General features: G+C 39.7%; 1 protein-coding gene and 1 long non-coding RNA gene across 3 annotated transcripts in view; one reads left to right on the top strand and one right to left on the bottom strand.

Annotated features, from left to right (window-relative positions):
• Positions 1-405: 405 nt before the first annotated feature.
• ENTPD7 (ectonucleoside triphosphate diphosphohydrolase 7) overlaps positions 406-27390 on the bottom strand; it is a 41819-nt gene continuing 14834 nt past the window's right edge. The window contains exons 5-13 of the mRNA XM_045878593.3: positions 27072-27222; positions 22956-23059; positions 20565-20621; positions 18573-18706; positions 15006-15172; positions 12123-12447; positions 9423-9508; positions 8249-8410; positions 406-6593 (exon numbers count right to left, since the gene is read on the bottom strand). Of these exons, the coding sequence (XP_045734549.1) occupies positions 6362-6593; positions 8249-8410; positions 9423-9508; positions 12123-12447; positions 15006-15172; positions 18573-18706; positions 20565-20621; positions 22956-23059; positions 27072-27222 (1418 nt within the window). The 3' untranslated portion in view covers positions 406-6361. The remainder of the gene's footprint in view (positions 6594-8248; positions 8411-9422; positions 9509-12122; positions 12448-15005; positions 15173-18572; positions 18707-20564; positions 20622-22955; positions 23060-27071; positions 27223-27390) is intronic.
• LOC135364793 (uncharacterized) lies at positions 8660-27178 on the top strand. 2 transcript variants are annotated; one of them, XR_010412545.1, is made up of 4 exons: positions 8660-8793; positions 17608-17779; positions 21077-21128; positions 27058-27178. It is a non-coding gene; the product is annotated as an uncharacterized LOC135364793 (long non-coding RNA). The 2 variants fall into 2 exon arrangements; XR_010412546.1 differs by lacking the exon at positions 27058-27178 and adding an exon at positions 26511-26645.

The following is a 27390-nucleotide window of genomic DNA, read 5'->3' as shown; positions in this document are numbered from 1 at the left end:
GGATTTTCTTAGAGCTCAGACTTCCAGAGAAACAAAATGGTCAACAGATGTTGACCTTCTCTGTCCCTCTAATAATGGCACTGACAAACTGGAAATAATGAATTAGAGTAAAAGGAAAACACTTACGTAATAATACAAGGGAAGTCTATTAGTATATAATAAAGGAGTCCTTGTTTTTTGACAAGTATTTTTTGTTACCACCAACCAAATCCTTGCAAGTCTGATCGAGCATGTGGCCCTAGTGGCCGGACCCTGAAATTAAGTATGACCTAAGAGGCTAATCTGGGAGAATCTGAAGTATCTGTGGCTACTTCTACCTTAATTCTTGATCCCAAATGAAGTGACATCACATACCACAGCACACAGGGAAAATAGATACTGAATGAGTATGAAAAGAAGTTTAAAGACAGCAAAAAGAAACAGCATTTTATTTCTGTAAGGGAGTCTGAGAACTGCCCAAGAATTACAGCCAAGTTCATGAATGAGGTAGATCTAACAGGCATTTACACCTTAAATAATTTCAGTTATAACCATCAAATGAATTGCTTAGATGCTGTGGTTAAGAAAATTGTACAAAATTAAGCAAATTGTTTAAAGAAACATCTAAAGTTTAAAAGTATTAAAACAAATATAGCAGGTAGAATTGATGTAGTAACAACTTGGTGCTATTTCTAACAAAGTATTTCTTTCATATTTTATTCCTAAATGTGAGCAAAGCGATCACAAATGAAGATCAGAAGCAGTTATAAAGATTGGGCATGGTTACTTGCAGTCAGCTCTATTATAAAGAATAGATTCTGTTGAAATACACATCTTGCAGCAAGATTCTGTCAATGAGAATTTCATTGCAGCTGTCAAAGGTATGTATCTGTAGTACAGAGAACAGAGAAAACTGAATCCAGGAGGCCACTCACTGTGACTTTGCACATATTACCACAGCTCTCGGCCTCAATTTCATCATCCATAAAACCCAAGGGGGTTAACAGAAGACAGACCTCTAAAATCCCAGCTGTAAAAATCTCATCTTCTGAAATTTACATAGAACGATTGCTGTTGGAAACTCCATTCCCATCAACCTTAATGTCATAATGTCAGGGACAATGGATAAAGTAGGAGATTACCCCTGGCTCCCCTAGGCAACCTGGCCTTTTAAACCAAAGACCAAAATCCACTTCCTGAAACTCTATCACTTCCCTCCATTCTCCCTCACCTTTAGTTCCTTAGGCCAATGGTTAGTCCTTTAGTCCCTTTGGAACTAGCCTCAGAGCATCTGGTCTATAGATTTATAGTTTTATGATGAGAAATGAACCAGAGAGGGCAAGTGACTTGCCTGGAATACCAGAGCTAGTCAATGATAAAGCCAGGACACGAATCCAACTCAGCTGTTCCTGACACCAGTGTTCTTTCCCTTAAATCATACCACCCACCTGTCTTTCACTCCTGACAAAAAGCAAAACAAAAGCATGGGAATAGGGGTGGGGAGAGCATCTGTTTAGATAATACCAGTGAGAAGTAGAAGTTATTTTATTTCAAAAATGTAAATATGGATGTGAAGGTATCATGCTCCTGATTTCAAACTATATTACAAAGCTATAGTAATCAAAACAGTATGGTACTGGCATAAAAACAGACACACAGATCAATGGAACAGAATAAAGAGCCCAGAAATAAACCCTTGCATTTATGATCAATTAATTTACAACAAAGGAGGCAAGAATACACAGTGGGGAAAGGACAGTCTCTTCAATGAATGGTGTTGGGAAAACTGAAGAGCCATATGGGAAAGAATGAAACTGGACCACTATCTTACACCATACACAAAAATTAACTCAAAATGGATTAAAGACTTGGATATAAGACCAGAAGCCATAAAACTCCTAGAAGAAAACATAGGCAATAAGTTTCTTGACATCACTCTTGGCTATATTTTCTTAGATCTGACTCCAATATCAATGGCAATAAAAACCAAAATAAACAAATGAAACTATATCAAACTAAAAAGCTTCTGTACAGCAAAGGAAACCATCAACAAAATAAAAAGGCAACCTACTGAATGGGAGAAGATACTTGCAAATCATAAATATGGTAAGGGGTTAATACCCAAATTATAAAAAGAACTATAACTCAGTAATAAAACACATTCTGATTTAAAAAATGGGCAGAGGACCTGAACACACATTTTTCCAAAGACATACAGATGGCCAACAGGTACATGAAAAGATGCTCAGCATCAGTAATTACCAGAGAAATGCAACTCAAAACCATGAGCTATATCATCTCGCATCTGTCAGGATGGCGATTATCAAAAAGATAAGAAATACCAAGTGTTGGTGAGGATGTAGAGAAAAGGGAACTACTGTGCACTATTGGTGGGAATGTAAACTGGTGCAGCCATAATGGAAAACAGTATTATGAAGGTTCCTCAAAAAACAAAAAATGGAACTACCATGTGATCCAGCAAGTCTACTTCCAGGTATTTATCTGAAGAAAATGAAAGCACTAATTCAAAAAGGTATATGCACCCATATGTTCACTGCAGCATTACTCACAATAGCCAAGATAAGGAAACAACCAAAGTGTCCACTGATGGATGAGTGGATAAAGAAGATGTATACAACTCCCCTCCACACACACACAAAGGAATACTACCTCAGCCATAAAAAAGAATGAAATCTTGCCATTTGTGACATGGATGGACCCTGTGGGTATTATGGCTAAGTGAAATAAGTCAGAGAAAGACAAATACCATATGGTTTCACTTACATGTAGAATCTAAAACACAAAAGAAGAAACAACAAAACTCATAGATGCAGAGAACAGACTGGTGGTTGCCACAGCGGGGGAGCAGGGAGGGTGGGCAAGACAAAGAAGGGGGTCATAAAATAAATAAGTCATATCATGGGATGTAATGTTCAGCATAGTGACTAGAATCAATAACACCAAGTTGAATGTTAGTTAACTTTATATGGTGATGTGGGAAACTAGAACCTTTAGTCCCTCTGGAACTAGCCTCAGAGCATCTGGTCTATAGATTTATAGTTTTATGTTCATTATAGTTATAGATTTATAGTTCATTGTGGTGATCATTTTGTAGCGTAGACAAATATCAAGTCACTGTGTTGTACACCTGAAGCTAATACGATGTTTTGTGTCAACTATACAACAACAAATATAGATGTGATACTAAATGTTAATACCTGAAAAGATTAGCTTAGTAAGTGCATGACAGACTCAATCAACCACATTTTAATAATCACTGCCCAAGGCCTTTGAAGTTAAAAAAAAAAAAGCTGTCAGGCTGAGGGAAGGCAGAATGCTTTGGGTAACATGAAAGATTAAGACAAGGTTGTTAGAAAGTGACTAAATTCCCTACACCAAGGAAAATCAATCCAAGGAGCTAATGTACAGAGATGAAGATGGTATGATTTTGCCTAGAGTTAACTGCAACTTAAATCAACATAATGCCATATATGTGGGTACGATACATATTTTCATTACGTCCTAGTGACAAGAATTCAGAGAAAAGTGATGGGTTGTGCCATTGTAAGACTAATAAAGCATCACATCCTATCAGCCACTGACTCTGATTTTGACATTTGTGGCCTGTCTCGCTAATGATAAAAGTACTAAAACCATTCACATTCATTTTGCTATTATCAAGAAGACTGGTTGGTAAGATTCAAAGGAACTGCTGGGATGTGAATTTAAATGAAATCGTAATTATCTTCACAGGGAAACCACTGAAAATGCAGAAATACAAACACAGATCTTTAAAAAATCTTAAAAAATCTTTAAAGAGGGTTAAAGACAAGATTGATTCCATTCGCAAGACGATTATGAGAAAGCAATATAAGTAATTGGCCTTCAAAGAATAAATGGCTCCTGTCTCTAGCTAATGAGATTTCATTTAAAACTGTTAATTGGGAGCAATGAAAGAAGCACAGAAACCAATACCGACAGCAAATACTCAGTTTTTCTGAGGAGTATGATAGAAATTTGTCCTTCTTAGATTTATACCATGGAACTCTGAAAAGTCATACAGTAACAAAGACAAGCCTAGATCCTATAATATTAAAATAATAAACAGGATATAATACACTAAACAAAAACTCAAGAACTAATTAAAATAAATTAAGAATAAGAAATACATTTACATTGAAAAAATGATAAGCATAGGATATCCTGAGTTTCTCAATTATAAAAAGAACACAAAAAAGTAATATCCATCTGAAAGGCTGTCATAATGATTAAATAATATACATAAAATCCTTAAGAGTGTATGGTACACAGTAAATGCTTAACAAATGGCAGCTATCATTATTATAACCAGGAAGAAGAATAACTTCATTAATAAGAGCTTTCAAACTGGATTCATCACCACCTCCTCCCTGCCTCAGCTTCATTTCGAGCACAAGAATGTGATCACTAATAGCCAATTAGGTAGTTTTTGACCAGATCACTGACCAGATCTCACAAGAAAACCAAAAATAGTATTTGGAAACCAAGGTGAGGGAAAAAGAAAGAGTACCTGAGGAGGCACTGGCTAGCAAAAAACATATTCTGACATTATTTATAAGCAGCACTCATATGACGAAGGTTCACTCACAGTGATACAAAGGTAAGAAGTCAAAGAAAACCAAGGCAATTTAGAAGTCTTAAAGATTAAAGGAAATTGCTGTGACATAAAACCCTAATGAAAAGTAAAAATATTTCCAGAGGGAGCTATAAGACCCTTTGCTAGATCCATTTTTATCTAATTTGAAAACAATTTAAGACTCATATCTTTTCACCTACCAACTAAGAGTGAGTATACTTATTTTCATCTGTTCATTTCTAGGAGGATCTTGATTTTTCTCTGTTTTATGAAGCATTTAATTCCTTTCTGATCCCACTATGGAATTTATGTTTTAATAATTCTACTTTTTTCCCCATTAAAGTCAGCCCTAAAAATAAAGTGACAAAAAGGAAAACAAAGCTACTTCAAGTCTGGGAGCATATTCTTGGGAGGGACATTCAACGCTACATGTAGGAAAGGATAAAGCACGAGGAAGATCCCACGGGGGAAGGTGCAAGTTAAAGGCTACATGTAGGGGAGGAACAGAGCTCCTGAAGGGCAGTGGATGAAATGTAATCATAGGGCTTTTCTCTCTCCTCATTAACGGAAATGCACTCTACGACTGAGCAATCTCTTAACAAAGGTTCTGAAAGTTGCCAGGTGGCTTATTAACAGATTTACCTATGTATTCCTAAGCTTAGAATTTGCTTCTTTTCAGACATTCCAAGAGCCAAATTGAGAAAATTTCTATTTCTCGGGAAAACATTAATAAATAAGAGCCTGGGTTTTATTGCCTTTGCCCACTCTCCTGATACTGTTCTTTCCTTCTTTAAAAACACCCCAAATATATCCCTTCCCAAACTATGCATTAAACTATGTATTGATCTTAGTGAAATAAAGGAACTCTTTTTATATTTTCCTGTAAAGGGGTTCATAAAAATAGGCCTAGAGACAGTGACTTAAAACCAGACAAATCCAGATCTCCAATCCCATCAGCTTCTCCATCCTACAAACACACTTAAGGCTCAAAAAGAAAAATTAATGCCCAAACAGCTGGTGAAGCACATAGACACAGAAACATTTTCTATCCTGGTCATACCAGGTATTACATAAGATACTGTCAAAGTCTTCGACTGACCATTCACTTAGAAGGGATTCTAACCTTTTAAAATCACATGCTAATTAATTAACATCAGCAACATTATGTCAGGGATCTTGGACCACACTCATAATGACTTATTTGTCAAGTAAGCAAAGAAACTATGTTATTTTGTTTGTCTGGAAGTTCATATCTGTTCCACTGAAATGCAAATATCTTGGATCCCTACTAAAGGGTGTGGATGTCCACATATATGATATCTCTGTTACAGAGAAAGAAGAGGCTGCTGCACTTGCTGGAATGTCTTCGGCTTTGTTATCAGATGCTCCAGTTTGGTTATAACCAGGCTTCCAGTTTGCCCAATGCCAAACTTCATGCTTTAGCAAGGGGAGAAAAATCTAGATGCCAGGAACACACCAGACCTTTCGGATAAAGGGGTAGGAGCATGCTTCAACTGGACTACGGTTGGTCCTCTTTGTTAGCACCAAACTCTCATTATTTAGTTCTTCACAGACTAAATTACAGCTTCTCTCAGAGAAGAGGACCTAGATATTGAAAAGGAATTAAAGTAGATATTAAGGTAGAAATTCCAAGGCCAAAGATCCCAAGGTCAGGCAAAGCAGCATCTGAGGCCAGTACAAGAAAGTGGTGGAACTCAGTGGGCAGCAACTCTGGGGTATTCAAGCTTCCCAAGTCCTTGTCCGGCCTCACGGCCCTACCTGTACCCCAATCATGGGCACCACCTCCTCAATCCACAGCAAGTCCAGTGGAGCCGAGGTTCGAGTTTGTCGGTGGTGAATTCGGCGTAGCCGCAGAAGGTACAGGATGATGGCCAGCAGCACCACCAGGATACAGGCGAAGAAGAGATAGTGGTTGTAGACAAAGGAGAGGCGGAACCAGCTACCATGGGCCTGCCGAACACCTTCTTGCCGCAGATCCCTAGGAAGAGTTGGAAGGTGGAAAGTCATGTTAATTTCAAAGAGAAACAGTTATGTTGATTTAAAAGGCCAGCAGTGTTATCTCATTTATTCTATTCATGCAAATATGCTAGGATACCAGCTCCACAGGGCAAGCAAAGCTAAAGAATGTCTCCAGCCCGAGGGCCGCTATGTGATTTCTCCTGTACTTTCTTTGCCAGGGCCTACAGAGCGAGGCTCACAGGCCTACATCCTCCAGGATCTGGGGACAAAATTAGAAGGCAAAAAAATGAACAGTAAGATAAGACTGATCGTCTATAACCTTAGTCTTAACACTGACCCCATACCATTCTGTAAATACATACATCCAGTCTGTAAATACGGTACTAACAAGAATAGGGTGGCCCCTAAATCCAATCAAGACATCAGAGTGTATCTAAATCTTTGAAAAAGAAATTGACTGTACTTCCTGAGGATTTAGGCTATATCTAGAGAAAGCTATCACCTAGTCAGTAGTACTGTAGTCTGGAAAAAAGTAAGGAGACCTGTAAGCCAAAGTGCAGCAGCCTGCGTGCATAGAATGAAGCCGCTCTTTGGTCCAGACACCAGATCCATTTTTGTTTGTTTGACCTGCAGTGTTTTCTTAAAATGTGAATCTCCAAACTGAATGCCTGCCTATGACATATGGACTTCTGGCTTGTCCTGACAAATGAGAACTGGCAGATGGTGGTACAGTATTTCTGCACGGCAGTTCTCAGCCCTTCATCCGGAGTGCATACTCTCTATCTCCCCACTTCTCTCACCTCTCTCCCTTGCCTGCCTTCTGAGGTTAGAGAAACAGGCAACAAAGATTAAAAATTCATTTTAGTTTATCTGAAACAATCCAGGGGAGAGAGAACCTAAAACTGTCCCAAATATCTTATGGCACATAGAGCAAGACATCAGGCTATCACAGCTTGATGACAATACCCCCCTAAGGGCATCTCATGTGCTGTGTTCTGATTCTGGCCCACCAAAAAGCCTTCTAAATCAATGACATGTTCTCTAGAGTGACTCTAGCCATTAGGAAAGACCGCTCTGTACACACAGCTACCCCAGTTCTCTAGTCCGACGTTTTCTACAGTAACCGAAGAATGGCATTTTAGTTTTATTTTAGTTTACCACTCAGTATCTTAGAACTGGTTAAGTAACAGCTCAATCCTTTTTTTTTTTTTTTTTAAGATTTTAATTATTTATTTGTCAGAGAGACAGAACACAAGCAGGGGGAGAGGCAGGCAGAGGGAGAAGCAGGCTCCCCGCCAAGCAAGGAGCCCAATGTGGGACTCAATCCCAGGACCCTGGGATCATGACCTGAGCCGAAGGCAGCCGCTCAACCGACTGAGCCACCCAGGCGTCCCAAACTGGTTAAGTAACAGCTCAATCCTAAAGACTGATTTATTATGGATAAACAAATAAAACTGAATTCCTGAGATTGCAAAGCTAAAGAAGAGACACCGGATTATATTCTCAACCTTCTTTCTGTTTCAACATGCTTGGGTAGTAATAATAGTTCATGGGGTAGTAATAAAGGGAGTTAGTTCGGATGCTTTTTTGAGGGAGAAAGGTCACTTACGAAACCTATTCTGAGACACCAACCAACGCCCTCTGATCTCAAGATGCCAGTTCAGTCCACTTTACCTGAGTGGTAAGAATCGTGTTTTATACAGAATGGCTCCCAGTGTCCACTGAACCTCTCGGTCATATACCAGCTGGGCTGTCTGCAGGTGCGGGTAGTCATAGGGAAAGTGGAATCCTTCATGAAGAACCTGGTACATCCAAGCTGATTTAAAACACTGATATCTGTGTGACAAAATAATATTTTTTTGAAGAAGAAGGAGGAAAAAAAGAATTCTAATGTTTTCTATATACTCCCACGGGATGTCAAAAAAGACCGGTCTCTCTCTACTTCACCTTCCTCGCCTCTAGGTGGAGCCAAACCTGAGCCTACTTTATCTTGTTTACCACAAAAGTGAGGACTGCCTTTTCGCAGTAATGATATTGTGACTGTGTTTTCTTTTTCTTTTTTTTTAGAGAGTGAGAGAGGGCAGAGGAGAGGCAGATGCAGAAGAAGAGAGAGAATCTCAAGCCGGCTCCATGCCCAGTGCAGAGCCCGATATGGGGCTCAATCTCACAACCCTGAAATCACAACCTGAGCCAAGATCAAGAGTCGGACACTTAACCAAGTGAGCCACTCAGGTGCCCCCTTTTTCTTTTTCTGAGTCCTAATCTTCAAGGAGCCTGCTGAAGTATCTACAAGTCTACTTACATGATGTCTGGGATTTGCTTCAAAATAACACAGCTGTGGTAAAGAGGGCAGAAGGGTGGGAAAATGGATGCAACAAGATTGGGCAGAAGCTGATAGCCACTGGTAGAGAAACAGGGTGACAGGCATCCGGGAGTTCATGATACTCTTCTATTTTTGTTTATGTTTAAGATATTTTACAAATGTTTACAAAAATGGGAGGACCGACAAACCAAACTGGCAAAATATTGGCATTTCTTGAGGCTGGGTGAGGTTTATGTTACTTTTCTTTCTACCTTTCTGCATGTTCCATATTTTAATTTAAAAAACCCACCACTTTTGATTTCAAGCCACTCAGAGAGAACCTTGCGGTGACCCTGGTTTTCGCTGACTTTGCTAAACTAGGCTCACTATTTTAGCCCCTATTGCTCAGAAAACCAAAATCAAAAATAATCAAATTCTCCTTCAGCATAAAATCCCATCTGTGCTCTTACTTGCTCTCTCTCCCTCATTATAATATGCCATCTACATTTTCAGGCCAAATCTAAGGGAGAAAAGGAAGCTACTTACTTGAGTCGATGCTCATCTGCATGTGATGAAAAGAGGCCATTCTTGAATCTCTGAGTTAGTACTGACCAGGCCATGCCACAGTAATCCTGGAACAAGTGCACAGAAATGCTGCAATGTGAAATTAAAGCCAAACCCTGTAACCTCCCTACAGTCACAGCTGCTCCATGTCTAAAGTTACTCATGGGCTACTAGCTGACAAAGGAAAACAGAAACGCCCCCTTCATTCACTGGACACCATGCAACACAGGTGCCAGATGCAGATGCAGGCTGCTGCGGGTCTCCTTTTTATTCCCATCACCTCAAGTCCAATACAAAGCCAGCACAACATGGCTCCTGAGCCTCTTCAGCTTCAGATAGGGATCAGGTTAGGACCAGGAAGAGCAACATCAAAGCCAAAGGGAGCCTCATTCTGCTCTACGTCAGCCTAACACGAGCAGGTAAAGTAGCTGGTACAGAACGGTCAAAATTATAGCACTGGCCTGTCTCCATGTTGTAGTTCTCCCCAAAGGAATCATTCCTTTTAGTTTGATCAGTTAACTTGTATTTCTTGAATGTCTACTTTGTGGCAGGTGCTATTCTAGGTGCCAGGGAGATTTAGCATGAACAAAACAGACAAAACTTTCTGTCCTCATGAAGCTCACATTCTAGTGGTAAGAGACAGACAGTAACCAAATACATATATATGCATGCATACATACAACATGCACATACCTATGTACATATACACATACATATAGAGTGTGTTAGATGACATAAATGCTCACAGGAAAATTAAAACAGGAAAGGGAAACAGGTAATATTGGGAAGGGCTGCAGTTATGGATATGGTTGCTAGGGAAGGTATAACTGGGAAAGTAACAGTTGAGTCAAAGTAAAAAAAAAGAGAGAACAAAATTATCTCTTTTACCTGGGAAAGAGAACATATTAAGCCACTAGCAACTTGGGCAAGCAATAACTTGAGCCCTTTGGTGTTCAAGGGAATAGAATCTGAAGAAGTTTTAAAATGAGAGAAAGATGCGGGCCATGGACATTTAGAGAGCCCTGGATGCTGGAAAGGAAAAGGAATATGAGTGTATTCCTGGAGGCTGGAGAAGAACAAATACAAACCAGGTTTTCCTCAATATTTCTCTTTTTTTTTTAAAGATTTTATTTACTTATTTGAGAGACAGAGAGCACATTTGGGGGGGGCAGAGGGAGAGAGACAAGCAGACTCCCCACTGAGCAGGGAGTCCAATATGCGCCTTGATCCCAGGACCCTGGGATCATGACCTGAGCTGAAGGCAGATGCTTAACCAACTGAGCCACTCAGGTGCCCCCTCAATATTTCTTTTTTTTTTTTTCCCCCTCAATATTTCTTAGGGACTGCCTTTAGGGAACAGAATATTACACATACTACAGATATATATATATTTTTAAGATTTATTTATTTATTTCGAGAGAGAGCACAAGTGGGAGGGGCAAAGGGAGAGGGAGAGAGAATCTCATGACTCCGTGCTGAGCACAGAGCTTGACTCGGGGCTTGCTCATGACCCTGAGATCAGGACCTGAGCTGAAACTAAGAGTCAGATGCTTAACTGACTGCCACCCAGGCACCCCACAGATATTATTAAATTGCAAGTCTTCTATCCAGAGAACCCTAGAGAACTGTAACAAAGCAGAAAGAATAAAAAATATAAGGACAAATTCTTCCCATAAGTTTCTGTGCTAAAAAAGAGATCAGAAAGATAGGCAAAACTTCAAAAACGAATCTAAATTAAAGAAGGAGATTGGGTGCCTGGGTGGCTCAGCCGTTGAATATCACACTCTTGGTTTCGGCTCAGGTTGTGATCTCGGGGTCGTGGGATCAAGCCCCGCACTCGGCTCTGTGCTCAGTGTGGAGTCTGCTTGAGATTCTCTCCCTCTTCCTCCCTCACTGCCCCTCCCCCAACTGTGTGTGCACACACGCTCTCTCTCTCTCAAATAAACAAAATCTTAAAAAAAAAAATTAAAGGAACTATAGTCTCCCTCTGCCCCTCCCCCTGCTTACCTGCTCACTCTAAAATAAATAAATCTTTTTTTAAAAAAAGCTATAGAAAGCTAGCTAAACTTTTACCTGTTCAGGTAACTAATGATTTAAGCTTATAAGCTGCTAACATCCTAGATATGCTCTAAATGAATTTTTATTTCTTCTGCATTTTAGTTTTAAATAATACTTACACTGACATTGCTTTTCCCAACATCTTTCTAATATTCCAAGTGACCCTATATACCATTCTGGTCTCCTAATGACTCAAACCAAAAAAATGAAAGTGCACTTGCCCACCTGTGTGACATCATCTCCAAAAGCACATTACAATTGAGAATACCCAGTAAGGAGAAAAATCTCTGGGGATGATACTTTTGGCCACAAACATTAAACAAGATTATTGGAAAACTAGAGGAACAACCGTTAGCCACCACAATTATGGACTGGGGTGATAATCTGGGTGATCACGACATGCATGGAAACCTAAGCTTAATGAACTAGAAGACAGTCCAGCACAGTGGGTTCCTTAACTTCTGAGTCCACTTTCTCATCTATAAAATGAGGGCTCATACGGCCCCTGCGAAGAATCCAGTGAGATCAGGCATGCAAAGCTCTTTGAACAGCATCTGATACAAAGTTAGGCATCCAATAAATGGCTGCAGCTGGCGTGAGTCATCTTTATTATAAATAATTTACCTGGGCAGCCTTGGCAAACGTTGGCCCGTGATAATGGCCACCAATGCGTAACACATCCTCTGTACAGTAAAAAAACTCAGAGAAACCGTAGAACTCGCTGTTGTTGAAGTCAATTGGTGACTGGTAGATGCCATTCAGCGAGGCCTGGCTGGTGTTGGAGCGAGCCAGCAGGGGGCTCAGCATCGCCCCACAAGACGCCCAGTCTCCTCTTCCTCGGATGTGCAGCACCTGGCTATTCCTCTCCACCACATCTGTGAGGCCCACAGGCAGGCAGGGATCCAGAAGTGGATTGTCTGGACTCAGACCAGTCTTCTGGCCCAGCAACCTGTCACAGTGACAAAAACACACAAAACACTTCACTGATGTACTCACCCTCTTCTAAGAAATGCCTAGTTTAAGAAACTTGGTCTAAGAATGTGCTTCACAGATTATCTTGTTGTTTTACATGGCATCCCTAGAAACAAGAATGGAGTTTTAGCATCAGTCGTAACATCAAAATTTACCTTAAGCAAATTCAATTTAGTGGAAGGAAGGAAGGAAGGAAGGAAGGAAGGAAGGAAGGAAGGAAGGAAGGAAGGAAGGAAGGAAGGAAAGGAGAGAATTATGGCAGTGATCAAATTCTGTCCAACCGTTCAGTCCACATGTACATCTCCCAGCGCAGAGTGAAACTGGAAATGTTAATCTGCGGGTATCAGTCTGGTCTTCATTCCCACTGGTCTCTTAAAAGTGTCAAGATCTCACCACACCGAGTGCAGTTCTAACGTTTACCAAAACCCTGGGAGGAGGTGAAGAAGGCAGGCCTGGGAGAGGCTCCTGAGGAGGGGACCTTGTCGGTGATGCAGTAACAACTGCTGGCAATAGGAGGGACATGCCTGGCCCCTCGCAGGGAAGGGGGGGGGGCAGGTTCTCATCCCTACTGTAGCCGACACACAGTTCTGGCTGTTTCAAGTCAGCACTTTGCCCAGCAACAAAATTCCCATTCCTAAGGGGATGAAATACAGATCTGGCTGAGAACAGAAATTAAGTGAAGACCAAATAATGTTGCCAACCACGGTTAATTATTCACCAGTTTCTGAAGAGACCCATGTTGAAGAGTGGACTTCCTGGGACGAAGATGCCCCCACAAGGGTAAAGACTGAAGGAGAGAGTGGGAATGTGGCAACACCACAAAATGCTTTGGAATGACTGGAACTTATTTTAAGGATGTGACACCAACTATGGAAAAAAAACAAAACCACCTCAGAAAATCATATTAAGAAGAAAGAACCAGGGGCGCCTGGGTGGCTCAGTCGGTTGAGCATCCAACTCTTGATTTTGGCTCAAGTCATGATCTCAGGGTCATGAGATCGAGCCCCACATCAGGCTCTGCACTGGGCATGAGGCCTGCTTGAGATTCTCTCTCTCCCTCCCCCCCACCTCCACCCCGTTCGCTCTCTCGCTTTCTCTTAAAAAAAAAGAAGAAGAAGAAGAAGAGGAAGGAACTATTATGTTCTGACATCCCAGGAAGCACAGGTTTCTCTAGTGGATTAGAAGCTACACGAGATGAAGAATAAATCTTCTGAATTAGGAACTTAGAAACATGGCAAGAAAATACCAGTGCATGGCAGAATGATGATGCAGCCTGGCAAGTTCTGAGCAGAAAACAGCAAAGAGAAAAGGGCAGCAGAACAACAAAGGAAGGAAATGGAAAAGGAGGCACAGCAGCTAACAAAGAAGGACCACAACAAAATTGGTGTGAAACCCTCATAACCGTTCTCCAGATGCTGCGGTGCCGGCATCCCAAGCGACAGGAATACAAATGTGGAGTATTTTCAGAATGCAAACACACGGACTGATTTTAATGCATTCATCAGTCATCTGTGGTAACAGAATTCTCCCAAAATGCTGTGAACTCTTGGCAGTTGAGACTCACAAAAGCAAAAAAGAATTATGAGACAGTATTTTCTTTAACAAGGTCCCAATATAAGACAACTGCCATGGAGAAGTTATTATAAATAGGCTATACTGGTACTTCTTCCACCTAGTGTTTCTAGCAAAACAAATGGGGGTAAATAATTTTATGGTGAAAAAAACTCTGCTGTCTGTTATGCTTCCTTCGATGCACATAATGATACAATAATTTTAAATAATAAAAAAAAAATCTCACAACTATTTGTACATTACAGCCTAAATACTTCACGGGATACTCAAATGAAGAGTCTGTGATCTGTCCGTGCTGCAGAGCAAACTGGCTGTTCTGGACTTAATGAGAGAACAATGTAAAGGTTAATTCTGACTTCACATGCTTTTTATTCTTTTATGTACACTATGGACCTCACTCCCACATAAGATGCAACTCCACTGTAATTCAACAAATATGTCTTCCATGTAGAGGGAACTGCTAAGAGCTACATTACACTGCACATTGTAAATGAAGAACTTAATCTCACTGGGGCACCTGGGTGGCTCAGTCAGTTAAGTGTCTGCCTTCAGCTCAGGTCATGATCCCAGGATCCTGGGATCGAGCCTCCTGCTTCTCCTTCTCTCTCTGCCTGCCGCTCCCCCTGCTTGTGCTTGCTCTCTAATAAGTTTTTAAAAAATTCTTAAAAAAAAAAGGAACTTAATTTCATTTATCCTATGATACCATTTCTGAAACAGGACACTGCAAGAGGTCCTAATAAGCTGCTAAACTTTTTTGGGTCTGACCAGAATGCATCCTCACCTAGATCGAGTGGGACTACAAATAGAGGGTCTCTAAGCAATACTACCCCATTGGCAGGAGTGGTTAGGAAGAAGGAGGAAGCAAGGACATATCTATCATAGTAGGACAGGAGTATTTCTTCCTAGTATCTGCACGCTGACGACCTTCTATTTCAGAGGCACAGATGCCCACGTCAGACATACCTATTTTTGGTAAGGGTTTCATTCAGCACAAGGTCTTCATAGCGCTGCCGGGCAAAGTTGCCCCCAAAACCCAGGAAGGTCGTGACATAAACCCTATACACGTGTTCAGTATGTTGCACATCACAGCCCAGGTTGAATTCAGCCAGCAGGATCTTTGCTTCTTCTTCCTATAATACAATGTAAAGCGAAAAAAGGGAATTTTAGTTTTGGCTGACTGACAGAAAGCTATGACATCACTAATACACCAGTCTTCATGTGCTATAACTACTTTTTAAGATATCTTACAGCATTCTCTCATTCTTACAGCATTATTTTCAACAAAGACACAAAGTGACAAGCGTACATAAAACAGTACAGAGACTAAATACCAAATTAGAGACTACAACACTATCTGTAGTTCTACAGAAGGTAGAATCATTATTACAGATGATATCATTTTCTTGCACATATTTTTCTGATTTTCCAATCCTCCAAAATGAGAATGTACTATTTTTATCATCGGGAAAAAAAAAATCCTTTGATAAAAATAAATTTAAGGAATTTGGGAGATCATTATGAGACCTAGTCTATGGGTTTTTCTAAAACTATTCAAGAAGATCTAATGTTCCCTACGACAGGGACTAGGATTGGGAAAGTTCCGTTTTACTGGACCTCCAATGAAAAGGGGCTCTATTTTTTTTTTAACTTCAGGTACATGGGTTGAATTAATCATACTCCTCAGTTCATGGTACATTATTATGGCAAAGCCCCATTTTTGTTTTATTTACTTACTTCCTTTTATCTTCATATCCATTCCCATTCCCACTCCCCACAGGCAACCATTCTAATGTGCTTCAATGTGTAATGTATGTTTGTACATACTGTTGTAAAATGAAATTATTGTTTTGAATGTGTTTGTTTTTAATTTATGAAGATGCTATGGTGCCCAGAAATTTCACTAAGTATATACACAAGAGGAGTGAAAACTATGACTAATCAAACATGTGTATGTGAATGTTCACAGCAGCATTATTCATAATAGCCCCAAAACTGGAAATAAAATCCAAAAGTCCATCAACTGATGAATGGATAAACAAAATGTGGCATGGTCATATAAAGGAATATTATTCAGCCATGAAGAGAAATGAAGGACTGACATGTGCTATAACAGAGATGAACCCTGAAAACATTTTGCTAAGTGAAAGAAGCAGATACAAGATGTCACATATTGTATGATTCCATTTATGTGAAATACTAAGAACAGGCAAATCCACAGGAGACGTGAAGCAGATTTTTTTTTTTTAATTTTATTTGAGAGAGAGCGAGTGAGAGAGAGAGAGAGAGAGCACAAATGGGGAGGGGGGAGCGGGGAGAGGGAGAAGCAGGCTCCCCGACGAGCAGGGAGCCCGATGCGGGGCTCGATCCCAGGACCCTGGGATCAGGACCTGAGCTGAAGGCAGATGCTTAACCAACTGAGCCACCCAGATGCCCCAGTGAAGCAGATTATTGGCTGTCAGGGCTACAAGGAGAGAATGGCAAGTGACTACTAATGAATGCGGGGTTTCTTTGGGCATAATAAACACATTCTAGAATTCAATAGTGGTGGTTGGGTTACTTTGTGAACGTGCGCAACTTTGTGAATTGTACAAAAAAACCACTTTGGGCATTGAGGATTATTTATATTTTGTAAAATGCTATTGTGTTATGTCTCATTGTTCTTTTCCTTCTTTACCAAGCACTGAGATCCACCTTTAAGATCATTATACTGCTATGCATACATCTAATTTGTTGCTTGCAAATATACTTTCTACACCAGTGTCACTTTCTAAATCTACACAAACAAAAAAGTCATTTGTTTAAGACTTTAAGGATCAGTGCCACTCACCGGAACCATGGCCTTCAGTTTACCTGTTGACGACATACTAGCAAATATAGACTAAAATTAAAATGCCTTACAACCTAGTTCCCCAAATTTCCAAACCTTGCACAGACCCCTGCTGATTGTCAAATCCACATTTTCAACAATCTTGCTGGATATTTAAACACATATGTTCCTCAGATATTTCAAATTCAACATACTCAAAACTGAACTCACTGGTCGCGGGACTTGGGCTAGAGATTAGAAAGTCGCTCTCACCCAAACCACCAGACCATACTGATTTGCTTAGCATCAACCCACCCTTTATCCTGGGGTCTCTCTCAGTAGCTGGGTTCCTTACCCTACCAGGTACCTAGGAGGGAACCTCAGCATCACTGGCCATCCTTCCCTGTCCTACCCACACCATTATATTACATTGTTTTTTTAAATTCCAAATCCTTGAAATCTGTCCTCTCCACTCCATTTCCACTTACATTGCCTAGTTTAGCCCTTATTACTTCTCACCCAAGGTTCCCTGACCTACATTTCTTTCTCCAATATCACCAAAATTATTTTCCTAAAAAATCAGTTAGATCAGTCACACAATACAGAGCTGAAAAGGACCTTAGGAGTTTAATTACTTCACAGATGATGAAATGAGGTCCAAACCTTTGCTAATTCTCCTCCATTTATAGATATAAAAGTGAAATTCCCTAGCGTGGCACCTAAGACTCCTCACCATCTACCTTCATCTTATCTTCCTAGACTTAGCTATACTACACTGGAAAATCATATACTGCAACAAGCTATTCACCATTCCCTGGACATTCTGGGCTCTTCACTGCTTCTTTTGTGCCCTTGTGTATACTGTTGCCTCCATACAGGTGGCCTTCCTCCACCTCCACTATGCAAAAGCCTACTATCATCCAAAACCCAGGTAACAAGCCAGGATGACTCCCATTCATGGAGCAGGTAACATGGGGTGGGGACATTACTGGCATCTGGTAGAGGCCTGAGATGCTGCTAAACATCATATTATGCATGGGACAGCTACAATAAAATGTCAATAGTGCCAATGATGAGAAACTCTGGTTAGATCAAATGATAGCACTGTCATGGTCTACCTGTTATCATAGGCTATCTTCACTGATAGATTATAAGCTTTTGGGGGCAGTATGTCTTATTCCTTGCCCATACTAGGTGCTTAAAAACTGTCTGCATTTCTTTTTCCTCTCTATGATAAAACTTCTCCTTCGAGATACATTCTTTACACTCTAGTCAGGTACGGAATATTAGAAGCACAAGAATGGAATCATAAGCAAGGGAAAGGAAATAACTTTAACAGACAAGTATGTATCAAATACTGTACTCTGGGATTTATATGGATTATCATGTTTAATCTTCAGGCAGCCCTAGGAGTCGGGGAGTATAATTATAATTGCTAAAATTATTAAACACTTATCACATACTAGGAAGTTTGTAAAGTGCTTTACACACATGGTGTCATTTCATCCTCCCAAGTTTATGAAGTAGATATTATTATTATTCACTTTTTATTTTATATATGAGGAAATTAAGGCTCAGAGAGGTGACCTACCCAAGTAATATAAGCTAGCAAATATCTCAACAAATATTTGGACCCAGGAAAGTTGGTCTAAGTCCAAAGACAGTGACCTTCTTCTCAAATATTGGCATTTCTAGCAACTGAATTTCCCTAAAAGGTAAAATACCTGTTTTGGAGGAAGGACAGAGGTTGAGGTAGGAACTTCATAAGCAATTTGAAGAGAGGCTCCTCCCATATCCAGTATCCCTACTGTCCTTCTGCGCCCTGCTGCCAATTCCTGGGGAGCCTCAGCATCGGATTCTGAAATAAATAAGGGAACAGAAAGGATCTAGTAATTAAAAAACAAAATTAAATCAAAAAGAAAAAAAAAAAACAGAACAGAAATCCCTTAAAAAATGAAAAACTGAAATAAATTAATCTAATAATATCACCTATATATTAGAGAATTCTTTTTTTTTTTAAAGATTTTATTTATTTATTTGACAGAGAGAGACACAGTGAGAGAGGGAACACAAGCAGGGGGAGTTGGAGAGGGAGAAGCAGCCTTCCCACTGAGCAGGGGGCCTGATGCGGGGCTCGATCCCAGGACCCTGGATCATGACCTGAGCCGAAGGCAGACACTTAACGACTGAGCCACCCAGGCACCCTTATAAAGAATTCTTTTATAACTTAAAACAGTAACTTAAAACATAGCATTTTTACTATATCCCTTATAGAATGTATTTTAATGACAATAGAAGCAAATAGCTATCTTAAACTGCATTTCAGTAGTCTTATTGATAATGATTTTATTAGTAAATTAAGCATATATTATGAAATAAAGCAAATGTTTATATTAATATCTTTAGAAACATAATCAGCATAAAAGAAAAAACATATAAGTATAAAATCAAAGATAAGCAATAACCTTATAATTTTAAGTATGAATTGGAACTATACTATGAAATCATGATTTATTTTTCTCTTTCTAAAAATATATTTTTTCTAGCTCTGTTCACTGAAAGGGCCTAGGAGCAAGGATAATCCAGGAGCAATGAACACCCCTGGCATCCACGGTCACTAAATATCATTTTTCAATAAAAGAAACCAGGGCTCCTTAAAAAGTAGCTGATGCTAGGTCTAAGGTAGAAAGAATACAAGATGAGCATGGAATACCTTAGTGTACCAAAAAGCAAGGGAAATAGACTACAAGACTACTGTGATGTTAAAAGGTACAGGACCCAACTTAAAGGTGCTCCTACTGGCCAATGATGGTATAATTTGAACACTGAAAAGAATAATGATGTGATGGCCTATGATGCATCAAACACATTAAAATCTATAAATTAGAGTAAGAAACTGATCAATCAAACATAACATGTGATCCTCAACCAGATTCTAATTTTAACAAGACAACTACAAATAAATATTCTTGAGACAATAAGGGAAGTCTTTACCTGGGTAGATGAATGTTACATAATATTAGAAATTGTTAACTTTTTTAAGTTTAAAAACGCCATTGCATATATTTCATTTGTTTTGAAACTCCTCATTGGTGAGAGATATACACTGAAGTACATGAAGATAAAATGATATGTCTGGGGTTTGCTTTTAAAAATCCAATAGGAGGGGCACCTGGGTGGCTCAGTCAGTTAAGCGTCTGACTCTTGGTTTTGGCTCGGTCATGATCTCATGGGTCCTGAGATCGAGTCCCATGTTGGGCTCCATGCTCAGCGGGGAGTCTGCCTGAGATTCTCTTCCTCGGCCCCTCTCCCCACTCGCACTCTCTAGCTCTCACTCACTCTCTCTCAAAATAAATAAATAAATAAATATTTTTTAAAAAATCCAATAGGAAAAAAAACCCTGTGCTGTATGGAGGGAGTGTGGGGCGAAAAAACTGGTCAATCACTAATTAGTGTTGAGTCTGGGTACTGGGTTCATGGAGATTCATTTTATTGTTTACTCTACTTCTGTGAATGTTTACAACTTTCCATATTAAAAAGTTAAAAAGAAATAAAAGAAGGCAAATTAGGACTGGAAAATGAAGCATCTTAAAAGCGTTTTAAAAAGCTAAAGAAAGAAAGAAAAACAACTCAAACATAGCACTTATGTTCTACTGATAGGTTACAACATAAACCTTCAGCGCTTAGAACTCTCATAAGATGACAGCATTACTCACCATCCTCATGGTCGAATCTTCCCAAAACAAAGTTGATTCCAATCCATGCATAAACTCCTAAGTAAGAAATATGAAAGTCCTTGCTTAATTCTCTATTGCTATGCCATGTCTACACCTCTTCCCAGGGCCGCTCTTTTCCTCCTTTCCTTAGAAAAAGGTGATGAGAGTATTTTATTCCACACTTTCAGTGTATGAATTTAAAATCTCTTATCTTATGATGCTTTTCCCTTTAAAATGATTTACATTGTCTAAATTTCCTACAGATGATTATGGATTAATGTATAAAAACAAATGGTAAAAAAATGTGAATCTTGGGAGTTCTGGTTCTGGGCAAGATGGAGTAAGCACACTCCATCCTGTCTCCCCACTGAATACAAATGTAAACTCTGGACGGAATGTATGGAGCACATTTGTGAGACCTCTGAAAGGAAATGATAATGGGCACACTGAAACAGAGATGAGAAGTTTAAGTACCACCAAACTGGTAGTGAATTCTCCATTTTCCTCCCCAGATATCGCCTGGCCTGGACTCAAGAGCAGCTTGAAACACAAAAGGACATACAGGTGTGGTGAGAAAGAAATTCAAGACCTTGCTTTCTGGTCCAAGAAGCATTAAAAGGGACTCCAAAGGCTCAGAAAGAATGGAGGGAAATCTCTTGAGTTTTTTTCCCTTTATTTTGTTCTCTGCTACACCAGGCAATCCTGCAGGGGTAGAGGCAAAGGTTGGGCAGGTACCTAAAACTCTGAAGGACATGAATCCTTTCTCTGACTAGAGGAGCCTTAAGAGTTGGAGAAAATCCCTATTGCTTATTTTTCTCCCTCTGTCTCCTACCATTTAGCCCTGGATACAGATGCAATCATGGGAAATGCACGGCAGAGCAGGTAAATTTAAGTCCTGGCTTTCTGACTGGAGGAGTAAGCCCCAGGGAACCAGAAAGTATTGGGGAGATTATAGAGAGTAGAGAATAAAATAGTATATCAACTCCTGGGCTCACAACCAAGCTACACATGCATGGATCTCACTCTAAACAATATACCAAAGGTTCTGAGAACTGAACTATTGGCTAGACAACCCATTTTGTATGGGCTATGCCCAGGTTCTATATTGGCCACTGGGTATCACACAAATGGGACAAATCCAAATCGCAGTGCCAAGGTTCTGAAAAATGAATCAACAGAATCACAGCCAACAGAAGGCAGGTCAGAACTTGAGGCATAAACTTAACCAGGTCAACTCCCTACTAAATCAAATAATCAATTTTCTCCTTATGATTGAAAAAAGACCCAGAGTCTCATAATGTAATATTCAAAATGTTCAGGATACAATATAAAATTACTTGGCATAAAAAGAACTAGGAAATTCTCAACTTATAAGGGAAAAGATACCAACCCCAAGAAGACACAGATGTCAGAATTATCAGACAAAGATATTAAAGCAGCTATATAATCAAGAAATAAGAGCAGTCCTAGCATGAATGGAAGATAGACAGTTTCAGCAAAGAAAGAGGATATAAAAAAGAACCAAATGAAAATTCTAGGGCTGAAAAATGCAATATTGAAATTGAAAAAGGTAAATCTTTTCCCTTATGTGAACTGTAACTAGAATGCATGGATTTTCTCTTTTTCAAGAAATGGAAACATAATTTGTCATACAGGCCACATTTGGGCCACATGAGAACACATATTCAACTCCACTCCCAAAGTGCAAGCTTTTAGGGAAGTATCAGTACTGCACAGTAAAATGCAATAAAGGGAGAGCCTGTAACAAAAGAAAAGTAAGTAGTGATCATCCCGATCACCCCCTAAAATTAAAGTTTCCCCTTACTTTAATAGTTTACTTTACATTTGAATTTGGCAAACTCAGTAGACCTCAGAGAAGTATGTATGATTTCAAAACTAAAATTAACTAACTAAATATCCATTTGGAATCATCACTAAATACTAACACATTCTTATAAACATAGTACCTAGCACAAAGTTAAAAACAAATATAAACATAGGACTTCTAGAAAGCAGCATTCTTCTTTTTCCATTTTTTAAAAATTTAAATTCAATTAATTAACATACAGAGTATTAGTTTCAGAGGCAGAGTTTGTGATTCATCAGTCGTATGTAACACCCAGTGCTCATTGCATCACATGCCCTCCTTAAGGTCCATCACCCAGTCACTCACTCCATGCCCCACCCCCCTCCCCTCTAAAAGCAGACTCTAAAACAGATACCAATGCAGAATATGCAAATAATAATAAAAAAAAACTATACAGCAGAATTAAGAAAATTATTCGAAGAAAAATAAAAATCAAATATATAAAGTTATCTTAAACTCCCGCCAGAGAGACTATGCCACAGCTGGCTGGGAGCCAAACCAGTGTGCCCCTCGAGGCCCAGTACCTTCCTGCTTCCCAGAGATCACTTCTGCCTGAGACTGGGAAAAGAGGAAGTCAAACTCCAGCGGTATATCTCTCACTAGATCAGCCAAGATGGCCAGCTGCTTTCTGCAAGAAAAAAAAATACATAAAAGTTAATCATTAAACACTCGTCTCACAATTAGCTTCAACTTGACCTTCTACTCAAACTTGTTATGACTCACTGCTCATATACCCATCCACCAGCTGAGCCCTGCTTCTTTTTGGTACCTCCTTTGATTTCAAAGGTTTAAACTGCCTCCAAAGTACATCCTCCTACTTAACGGGCAATATTACTATTAATACTTCCCTTTTTATAATTTTACAATTCAAATAGCGTTAAAAGATGAGACCATGGTTCTGTGCCTCTCACGGGCTGAATATGTATAAGTGGCAGGAAGCTCGGTTTCATAATTACATGATTCCTAACTACTGTGAAGGGAAGCTGTTAGACTGAGGAACACAATCTCATCTTCAGATCTTACACAATACAGAAACAACGCCTCACGTCACCACACAACGAGCACTGTTAGGTCCACAAGTTTTTAATAATCCTTTACACAAGCTGACAATGAACTTTTTAATCTCCTTTTATATATTTCAAGGGTTGGGATTTTTTTCCTTTATAAAAATCATATCATTTGAAAAACCCAGATCAGGATAAAAATCCAAAGGTTATAACAATTTGGGGACAAAGTTTGAGTCTTAGAATCTAGGGTTGTTTTCTCCTCTACAGTTTTGTGTTATCAGTGTTATTAAAGAAAAGCAAAGAAACAAAGCTAGAAGTAATAATATGAATCTAGAGAAAACGGTGAAAAATAAGAGCAATTATCCTGGGTTTTTTAAATTACTCATTACAAAAATATTGGCTCAGATAGTTGTCGGCATGACTTAATGGAGGATGTTAACACTTAAAATTGTGAAGAATACATTTAAAGTAATAATTTCCCAGGGGCGCCTGGGTGGCTCAGCCGTTAAGCGTCTGCCTTCGGCTTGGGTCATGATCCCGGGGTCCTGGGATCGAGCCCCGCATCGGGCTCCCTGCTCAGCGGAGAGCCTGCTTCTCCCTCTCCCACTCCCCCTGCTTGTTTTTCCTCTCTTGCTGTGTCTCTCACTGTCAAATAAATAAATAAAATCTTTAAAAAAAAATAAAGTAATAATTTCCCAGTATACTGTCAAGTACAGTTTCCAAAAAAGCTCACTGTTATACATATTAATTTCTTGCAATAAGAATTTTGTATGTGGAACAAGAGGGACTGTTTTGCCCTCCCTATTGGATATGCTTCTAAAATACCCAAAGAAGAGGGCTTGCTGGTTTTGGTGATGATATGGAAGAACAGGCGCCAACATACGCTGCTGTTTGGAATATAAATTACTGGTATGATCTTTCTAAGAGCAATCCGGGACTATGTATCCACATTTTTAATGTGCTTAACCTTTGACCAGCTATTACACTTGTAGAAATCATCAGATGAGAATACAAAAAGGAAGAGAATATTGCAGCACTACTTAAAACAATGAAAAAGTGAAAATAACCTAAATGCACATCATTAGGTATTGATTAAATAATCTGTGGTATATCCATACAATGTGATACTAGACAGATGTTAAAAGAAATGAGGTCAATATAGATCTATATGCATTGACCTGAAAAGATGTCTGATATATTCTGAGTTTGTTTTTTTTTTTTTTTTTGCAAGAGAGAGAATGAGAGAGAGCACGAGAGGGAGGAGGGTCAGAGGGAGAAGCAGACTCCCTGCTGAGCAGGAAGCCCGATGTGGGACTCGATCCCGGGACTCCAGGATCATGACCTGAGCCGAAGGCAGTCGCCTAACCAACTGAGCCACCCAGGCACCCTATATTCTGAGTTTTAATAGGTTATGAAACAGTACATATAATATGATCCCAATTTATATTAAACAATAAAACAAAAAAGTTCTTCATGTACTGCACGGGATTCTCTAAAATTCAATTATTGTTTCTTATTTAAAAAAACTTTTAATGGCAAAATGTTGGCAATTACTGAAGCTGGGTGGTAAGAAAATAAGGATTCATCATGATCTATTTTTTTTTGATGTTTGAAACTTCCCATAACAAAAGTTTTTTCTTCCCTTATATATCACCTTGTACTATCTTTGTAATTTTTTAAGAATATTTCCATCACAAAATGAAAATGAGGTAAAACAAATTGTTAGTTCAGGCCTTTGGCAAAGAATAAAACCTAGGACTAACACATTTCAAAATATAGTCCAGGTGATCTGAACCCATTTTGAATATTGCTCACAAATGCTAATAAATTAGCAAAGCATTAATTATACAAAACAGGTTCTTACAGTGATGGTTGCATTTATGTCAACAACTACGGCTGCCTCAATTGGGAACAATGATTTCATAAGCCCAGGAGAGATCCAGGCATTATTAGAAGAGGTGATCAGAAGACAAGTTAAAAGGCAAGCTCTTCACAAATTCTTAAGATAAAAGAAATATTAATATTCAGAGCTTCCATGCAGACAGTGAACATCTTAGACAAATGGAATGGAACTACATAGTAGGTTTTGTCCGGATGGAAACTTCTTTGACAAAGTGAATGCTGAGCGGCATCAGGAGATGAGACAATCCTCTTTTGCTCCAGACCCACAAAACGTGGCCAAACCATCAACCTCCTGGTCGGCTCTGTCTTTTTGACTTCTGAGTCAGCTTTTTCTCTGGCCATCCTCCCCCTTCCTTGGTGCCGACCGCAGACCACTCACAGACCTGTGATGTGGCACTCCTTTGTCACCTATACTCTTCCCAGGATTTCTAAATTTTGAACTATGTGAATATTACTTATGTGAAAACTAAAAATCCTAAATTGCATGCGCAGTATGGTTACAACTTTGTAGAAACTACCTGTAGATGTACAGAGAGAAGGGAACGTGATAAGATGATAGGGCAGTAGGAATATGTGTTTTGGGTTTTGTTTTTGTTTTGTTTTTACCTTTAAGATTCCTTTAATGCAGCTATAATATTTTAAAATTTGGTTTTAAAAATAAAAACAAAAGAAAAAATTTTTAAAGGTCAAGATATATGGAAAAATAAGGGGCTAGAAGATCTCTCGTTTCCATAAATGGCTATATAAAATAATCTCCTTCTCAACAGTAGCCTAGATAGTAAACCAGTAACCATGTGTTTAAACAGAAGGAAAGAAGTCCACTGAAAGAACTGTGGACATATGTTATCCAGCACATCTGGCGTAAGTAGCATGAAGCCCTACATGCATGGCTGAGGTTTTTGTTGTTGCTGGCCAAGATACAAAATAAAACTTTCTGGGAAAGGTCACTGTTTACCAAGAAAAAATATTTAAGCTAATAAAAAATACCTGATGCCTATGAGACTTTGAACATTCCAGAAGGACGAATTCTAAGGTTAAGGGAGCTCACTGCCACCCCATGACCATTATAAGTCTGGAAGGGTCAGGGAGGTATTGAAGGGGAGACATCACAAACAAGAAGGGGTGTGACCTACATATAGTCACTGCCTCTTCCTCCTCCTCTTCTTCCAGAGAAGGAAGAGGGATCAGGTGGCAAAATACTGGGCTAAACTACCAAGGTCAAGTGGACACTGGACTGGTTGGGACTGAAAAAACTGGTCTAAAGCAATGGAGACTGAGCTTGGCAAGCAGCACCAACTATCACCAGGGAGCCAGGCAGTGACAGAGCAGCATTCCTACCAGAGCCTTTCCTACTGGCCTCCAGGTACCTGGTCACTCGGATGAACCTCCTACGACACTTCTGACTATGCTCTCCGTCTAGAGTTCCAGATGTATCACCATCACCATTGCTTCTCAATCAGAACTAACAATCATTACAGCCATCTCACATAGATATTGATCCCAAAGAAACAAACGACATGAAGCTCTGAACAACGGATTGTGAAGTAATGACGTGCAGGGGTGGCTCTGCTCTCTTTTGAGCAAGGAGTCCTGTAGTGCCACCTGTCAACTCTGTGTGGTATGCCCACAGCCCACCTTCAGACCAGGGAACTACAGAGAACAATGCATACAGTCAGTCTTGCAACTCTCGTGCCACCCATTTGCCCGTGTTTTTCAGGCCCTGCGTCTCACCTTTCAGGGAGAAGCCGCATGCCTGCTGTGCATAGGATGTAAAGGGGTGTCTCCTTGTGCTTCTTCACAGGCACATGGGCAGCAGCAAAGCTCAGCAGAGGACGAAGGTAATCACTGGCATGTTCTGGGGTGTCTGCCATTGCAGAGATTCCTTAAGTAAGACAAAACACTTTAAAAAGCAGATCACATTGACTCAGAAGACTGATTCTCCATAAAGTTCTGCTTAAGGTCCTAAACGCTTATTTATTTGCAAGGATGGGAGCAGCAACGAATGAGATATCCCTTCCATTATCCAGAATCTCAAGGAAAAAATGGGGGG

The sequence above is a fragment of the Mirounga angustirostris genome, unplaced genomic scaffold, assembly GCF_029215605.1.
Source record: "Mirounga angustirostris isolate CCGP_5_RB_7025 unplaced genomic scaffold, mMirAng1.0.hap1 SCAF_6, whole genome shotgun sequence".
NCBI classification, from domain to species: Eukaryota; Metazoa; Chordata; class Mammalia; order Carnivora; family Phocidae; genus Mirounga; species Mirounga angustirostris.
Note: the sequence above shows the minus strand (reverse complement) of the source record. Positions and strands in the feature narration are given on the sequence as shown.